General features: G+C 42.0%; 1 protein-coding gene across 1 annotated transcript in view; it reads right to left on the bottom strand.

Moving 5' to 3' along the window:
• Positions 1–2,889: 2,889 nt before the first annotated feature.
• Positions 2,890–7,627, bottom strand: part of GABRR2 (gamma-aminobutyric acid type A receptor subunit rho2) — a 31,972-nt gene continuing 27,234 nt past the window's right edge. The window contains exon 8 of the mRNA XM_055535506.1: positions 2,890–4,135. Within this exon, the coding sequence (XP_055391481.1) occupies positions 3,824–4,135 (312 nt within the window). The 3' untranslated portion in view covers positions 2,890–3,823. The remainder of the gene's footprint in view (positions 4,136–7,627) is intronic.

Here is a 7,627-nt window from a genome sequence, read left to right as displayed (position 1 = left end):
CAACCCAGAGCTCTGGTTTTCTTTGACATTCGTGGGCCCAGACAAGACCCGTCCAATTTCTTCCCCAGGTTTATTTCAAATGGAATTAACCTAGAAGGACCCTTTATGCCAAGGAAGGCCATCATCTATCTGCACGATTTTTAAAAAATATTTGTTTATTTGCCTGGGCCAGATCTTCACTGAGGCACATGGGATCTTTAGTTGTGGCGTGTGGGATCTTAGTTGCCTGACCAGGGATTGAACCCGTGCACCCTGCATTGGGAGTTCAGAGTCTTAACCACTGGAAACCGGGGAAGTCCCCTACGTTCAGGGAAGTTCCCTGAACACACCCAAGCTTTTCCTTCTGCCATGGTAATATTCCCTTCCCTCCTTTCCTATTAGTTGAAATTATATTTAGCCATTGCTCAAAATTTACCATAAACAGCAAAATCTGTAATCTCTCCCTCCATTGAACCATTTTGAACCATGCCTACTATGAGTGTGAACTTTTTTATCTTTTGTCTTTCTTTTTTTTTTTTTGTCACTCTGCACAGCCTTATGGGATCTTAGTTCCCTCACCTGGGCCTCAGCAGTGAAAGCATCAAGTCCTAACCCCTGGACCTTCAGGGAATTCCCCAGTGTAAGTTTCTTAGTGACTAAATGGAGTTTCCCACTCATTTCTTTATCTACTACCACCCCAGGCACCACCCCATCTCCCACCTGGGCATAAGGCCTTGAAGACAAGTGCATGATAAATGTTGTCTCCTTGGTGTCCAGGAAGTATGTCTGATCATCATTTTTTGTATAATACCTATTTCTTTTATTCCAGCATACACATGTTTTACAATTTAACATTGGTGAAGTTGGGATTCATCCTATAATCGTTGACTGCTATAATTTAATTAGCAGCATTTTTTCCTCTCAGTGGTACATAAACTATGGGGACATCTTAGATTCAGTGAAATCAAGCATCATTCAAGCATCTCTGATAACAGCTATGTTTACTCATCTGTCCTCTATGGTGAATCATTCTCTTCTCAACATTTCTTTAATTCCTGTTCTCCACTCCTATGGTTGTCTCCTCTTTACCTCATTTAAATTTCTACCTTTCTCACGTAGAGTCAAATTATTATAATAAGACTGTGCTAAATCCGCAGGTGTCATTGGCTCATGATAAAATGCTGTTTATAATTCTGTTTGCTATAGAATGAATGCCAGTTCACTACATAAGCTAATTAAAATACATCTTTATTTTTGTTAAGTGTGAACAGCCCACCATGCTATAGGAGCTTCCATTTATGAAGACAACGTGGTCAGAAGTCAAGCACTGTTGAAATTAAATATGACAACTAGAGCAACAGGATGTATTTTTAATGACAATGTAATTATTATTCTTTGAGCAGCAGTGTGGCCTAGAGAGTCTCCAGAGAGTATAGGTTTCTAAACATTTCCAGATGCCCTGTACCATGCAATTTCCTTCTTTATGTACCTTCATTCTTCATTTGTTTACGAGGCTGGGAGAGCCACTGGTCTTGGGCCAGGCAACTACGTGGAGGGGACGCTGTCCCCATCAGCATGGGTGTGGGAGGAGAGGTTGGGGGGCCTGCCGTGACTCCTAGTGTTGCAGAAATAGCGCATCTCTCACCTCTTCCCGCAAACTGCTGCTGCTGCTAAGTCGCTTCAGTCGTGTCCGACTCTGTGCGACCCCAGAGATGGCAGCCCATGAGGCTCCCCCGTCCCTGGGATTTTCCAGGCAAGAACACTGGAGTGGGTTGCCATTTCCTTCTCCAATGCAGGAAAGTGAAAAGTGAAAGTGAAGTCGCCCAGTCGCACCCGACTCCCAGTGACTACAAGGACCTTAGCCCACCAGGCTCCTCCATCCATGGGATTCTCCAGACAAGAGTACTGGAGTGGGGTGCCATTGCCTTCTCTGTCCCGTAAACTAGGATCCAGCAAAAAAAGATGACTTGCCCCACAAACTCTACACTCTGCGATCCCAAACTATCCTGCCTCTCTCAAGCTTTTTGCTCAGGCCAATCCTTCCATCCAGAGCAGCGCTAATAAGACTCTCTGTGACTGTGGAAATGTTTTATAACTCTGCACTATCCAATGCAACAGCCACTGGCCACATATGGCTATTGAGTAGAGCACTTGAAATGTGGCTAGAGCCATGTGGCAAGAACTCAGTTTTTTTAACTTTAATTAACTTAAATTTAAATTCATGGCCAGTGGCTACCATACTGAAAACCCCATATCTAGCATGTACTTTCTACATGTGCGCTTGGCATGAACATTTTTTCTCCAGATCCCCAACCTTCAGGGAACAGCTCAGAAGCTGTTATCTCCATGAGATTCAGTCTTCCACTGGAAATCATTCCTTCCTCAGAGTTTCCATTACACATTGAACCATTTTTGTTGCATGTAACATTTTTAATGATACATAATCATATATCACATCCTTGACCAGTCCTTTCTCTGAGGGCTGTGTGAAAATATAATTATGTCTTATTCTTCCTTTGGATCCCACTATGTCTAGTGTAGTGAAAAAAAGTGAAAGTGTTAGACACTCTGTTGTGTCCAATTCTTTGAGACCCCATGGACTATAGCCCATCAGGCTCTTCTGTCCATGGAATTCTCCAGGCAAGAATACTAGAGTGGGTTGCCATTCCCTTCTACAGGGGATCTTTCCAACCCAGGGATAAAACCCAGGTGTTCTGCATTGCAGGCAGATTCTTTACTATCTGAGCCACCGAGAAAGGCCAATATCTAGGGATGTTTTTAAATGTCTGTTACATGAATCTTCTAATGACTGGAAGCAGAGTTATTCACATTAACAATGAGGAATTAACAAGGATTATTGTGTAGTACAGGATTACCTTGACAAAAGACAGATTTGGGCCTTGGCCTCCAGCTCTTGGGAGGTAACTTCTAGACGGCTGAACTGTCCTGCCTGATAGGAGGGTCTTTGTTCACCTGGGGGCCTACAGCCATGCCAGATGGTCTAGGCTAAGTTTGATTTATGATGGGGTCTTGGGCTGAGGGGTTATCAACTCAGCCTCTGGAGGAATGGGAGACTAAGGTCAACCATATGGGGAGTCAGCTGTATCCAGATGGCCATCCCCCCAAAAAAACTCTGCATCTTGATGAGTTTGGGCAGTGTCTCCCTGGTAGGCAATATTCAGTGCATATTGTCACATATTGCTGAGAAAAATAAGCGCTGGCACAGGGTGGGTATTTAGTGAGTGGCTGAATGGATGGATGAAAGAATGATGTTCCTTAATACTGCAAAATCATGGGAGTTGCCAGACTCACTCAGGTCAAATCATTTCCTGTCTGGGATCTGAGTTTTCCTTTTTCTTCTTTCCTAGATAGGCACTTAATCCAGGTGTAGAGTTTACAGATTTTTTCATTTCCATTTTGAATCCTCATTTTCTGTCTCCTATCAAGAAAGCCCCTAAGCTTGCCTTTCATTTTCCTCTTTCCTCTATAACAGAATCCTAGGCCTTATAAGGGTCTCAGAATATTTATCTGGAAGGCATTTGAGCCTTCATTCACACACAAGAACAGAAGAAGACAGTCCCAGAGAGGCAAGAAGTGGAACACAACACAGAAGGAATGATGAGCAAGCCCACGAGGTCTGGGGAAGGGCAGCTGGAGGGCTCCTGGGGTCCTCCAGGGGCCAGGATGCTGCTCAAGGTGGTTCAGGAGCTGCTGCTCTGTCTGTGAGGAGACATGGTCAGCAGATCCATGTGTGGGCAGCTGGCCAGACCCCATACATGTCCATATCAGGCAGGACAGTCCAAGGGTCTAGAAGTTACCTTCACCAGGCACAGCCTCGGAGTCCCTAGGCAAACACTGACCAATAAATCAAGTTGAAAAATATGTAGGAAGCTGGGAATATCAACCGGGAGTATTTGTCAATGGCGTGGGTGTTCTGGAAGATGCGAAGACCCATCTGGCCCTTCAGAAGCCCCTTCTTCCTGGAGGAGCTGGATTCATTGCTCAGGGCCAGGTGGACCACTATTTTGTCTTGTCTTTCTTCTTCTGGCAGAATATGGCTTCTCGGGTACCCAGCTAGGCTGTTGGCCTCAGACTCACTGTAGCTTCCATCTAGCATCATGGTTCTCGAGTGAAGCATCCCACACATGCATGGGAACTGCAGGCAACAAACACAAGGGGAGATGTCAGGCACGTTTAGACCTGGAAGAGGTCCAGATGAAGGGGCCTGGCTGAGAGTATAGCCCATGGCTATTTGGAACCACATAAAGCAGAACTAGCAACATCTCCAGAGATCACTTTGTCCATGACTCTCTACCCTAGCTGCATATTAGAATCACCTTGGGAATGCTTTAAACTGGGCACACCCAGGCTCCACTCTAGACTTATTGATTTAAGGCTCTCAGGTTATTCTACTAAGCAGAACCACTGATCTAGTGCAAAAGCCCTCAGTTGCAGATGCAAAAACTAAGAACAAGAGAAGCTATACAGCTCTCCTGGGATCAGACAGCTGGTGTCAGAATCAGGACTTTAAATCCATATATTCTAGTTCCAACCTGGGGCCCCACCTCTGTGTATAAATACAAAGATGATTAGGTAGGAGAATGTCCTTATTTTAAAGGGTTACATTTAAGGTTCAAGAATCCTGGTGCCTGCCTGTTATGTATTTTTATTGTTTTATTTTATTTTTTCTTGGATAATCCTCTAAGTATAATTGATTTACAAGGTATAGTTTCAGGTATAGAACAAAGTGATTCAGTTATATATATATAAGTATGCATATGCAGATAGATATATATGAGACCTTTTTCCGAGTCTTTTCCATTATAGGTTATAACAAGCTATTGCATACAGTTCCCTGTGCTATACAGTAGGTCTTTGTTTATCTATTTTATATACAGTAGTATATATCTGTTCATCCCAAACTCTTAATTTATCCCACCCCCCACCAGCCCTTTGCCCTGTACTTTTAAATGGTTCAACTGCACTGACGGAAAAGTGTTTACATGAGAAAAAGCTCACACAAAAATGGCAAAATGTCAGCAATGTTGGATGGAGGGGCAGGGTGTATGGATGCACATTATCCTATTTTTTCAACCACTTCTGCAAGTATGAAAATGTTCATGAGAAATTATAAGGTGGAGGGAGGGAAATGGTTTTACTTAACTCCTCCTCACAATTTGGGTCAGCAAAGTTGGCATCCGTTAACGTTTGGCTCATGAGCCCATATTTGTTGGACGAAGGCTTTGTCATATTTTAAATGACCCTATACAGGAAAGTCCAATACTTTCCTGTGTAAAGTCCAAAAGTATTTAAATATAATCCAAAGGTATTTGATAATAATCTATGTACAGATTTTTAAAAATTTAAACAAGGATTCACATACCCAAGTAAAAAGGATTTGTGTTTGATTGATGCTGGACAAAGATATGATGCTAGGAACTGACCATGGGTTTATTCTCAGTCTGTTGCTTGTAATATGTTTCAAACTCTGCTCTCAGCCCTGGTGTGCCTTTTCCATCTGGCAAAGTAAAATAATAATATTTCACACCCTATCTCCTATTGTCATGGATCTTGAAATATACAGATGGATACCAAGAGGTATTAGGATACAAAAATAGATGAAAAAAATCAAAATTACTTGAAGTATTTTTACACTTGAAGAAATCTATAGTTTGGAGAGCTGTTTTTTTTAAATCAGGCATGATTGTTTCATTATAATTTCTATGTCTTTTCCCATCAGCAACAATAATTAAGTAGCACACTAATACATTCCTAGAATAACATAGATTTTAAGGATAAAGGTTAGTAAGAGGTCATCTATTCAATTCTTTGCATTTAGATATAATCACACCCAAACTTAGTAAAATTATGAGATATTTTTATATTACTGGGGACTTCATTTTTTAAGACACAGGTCTTTACTCCTTTTCCTTGTTCTAAGCTGAAATTCTGTCTGCTAAAATAAACACAGACTTTTAAGATTTTGAGTTAGAATTAGGTGATGCTCAAGATGATGGAAAATCTCTATTTCCCACATCAGCTCATTTCTAAGAAAAATTAAGTGGCTCTTGGCACACTGGGCAGGTCTGGATAATCAGCCAAAGAATTTGAGCACATACAGTGGAGCAGACCCCGTGCCTCCATGCTTTGCCTTCCAGCTTCAACCCAAAGCAGCATAGAGCCCCCTCTTGAACCTGGGTGAATCTAGCAGGCTCTGGTTAGACTTGCCGTCTGCAGAGCAGAAGCCAGGCTTCAGTGGGCCTCAGAATTGCTCAGGAACTTGTCCGCAATGCCAATTCCAGGGTGCCAGCTCCAGAGAATCTGAATCCATAGGTATGAGGTATACCTGGAATCTTCATCTTTAGTAGGCTGAGAAGGTGAATCCAGGCCCCTTTGGGAACCTCAGCTCCACTGGGGGCCATGTTAACAGTCGTGAATAGTGATTTCTCTGTGGAGCAGTGAGAGAGAGATTTCATGTCTTCCCCACCTCTCCTCCAGCAACTATACCTTCTCAGCCTTTCAATCGCATGTTAGACAACAGTGGAGAGCAAGCCCTTACTGCCCAGGTTTCTGTTCCCATAGACAGGGAACTAGACTTGGGGCCAATGGTCTGTCCACTGATGACTTCCTCTTTGCTCCTTAGATAGCATCGTATCATCACTGCCCAAGACCAGGCTCATCATATGGTAATAGGTTGATGATCTGCCTGAGAACATGTTATATGAGGTTAATAGTTCGTAAATCCATATTTGTTAGAGTAAGGCTTTGCTACTTTTTGAAAAGCTCTCCACAAGGAAAGCCTAACAGAGTATAAATCAAGTGCTTAAGTAGAATCAAAGGCATTTGATAATGATCAATGTACAGATTACTGAAAATGTGAACAAATACCCAAAATGCTGAAGCAGAAAAGTTATGAAGAGAACTTGAAATGTGTATCTTAAACATTCTAGCATATTTGAAGACACCCTGGAAATACTTAGCAGATATATAGTGGAATTAAAAGACTATTTTTGAAAATGCAACACATCCTCTTTGCCTAAAATTTAAAGCTTTCTTATGCAAAGGAGCTCCCAGACACCTAGACATGCATCAATGTAGGATTTTTCAGTCCCCTAATCTCTACATATTTCAGATGAACATCATTTTTATTAGTGCAATGATTAGTAAGGATTTGGTAACAAGTTGGCATTTTATTTCTTAACATGATTAATAAGAGTCTGTGTGTGAATAGAAGAGACTTTCCCTCTTTGCCCACGTGCATTGCCCTGAATTCCCCATTTGCATTCCATCTCATGGTATACTTTAGTGTAGTGCAGTGCTGTGTAGATAGCACAGTATTTCCAATGAGCCTAAAGGCTAAAGTCTCAGGATCAATGGGCCAGAGAACTGATAAATATATGAGTTTTTTATTCTAGAACTTTCCTCTTGTCTGCTCAAAGGCCATGGAGACATTTTCCCTAGACATGTTCAGGAATGATAGTGAGACTTTATGTGCATCTAGAACCATACAATTTCAAAGTAACTTTCCCATACATTATTGCAAGGGTGTTGTAACCCTTAACAGTAACCCTGGGAGGTAGGTGGGGTGAGGATTCTGTTATACTTTTTTAAAACAGATGAGGAAACTGAGGCCCAAAAGAAGTGGCAG

This window comes from Bubalus kerabau, chromosome 9, assembly GCF_029407905.1.
Source record: "Bubalus kerabau isolate K-KA32 ecotype Philippines breed swamp buffalo chromosome 9, PCC_UOA_SB_1v2, whole genome shotgun sequence".
Lineage (NCBI taxonomy): Eukaryota > Metazoa > Chordata > Mammalia > Artiodactyla > Bovidae > Bubalus > Bubalus kerabau.
Note: the sequence above shows the minus strand (reverse complement) of the source record. Positions and strands in the feature narration are given on the sequence as shown.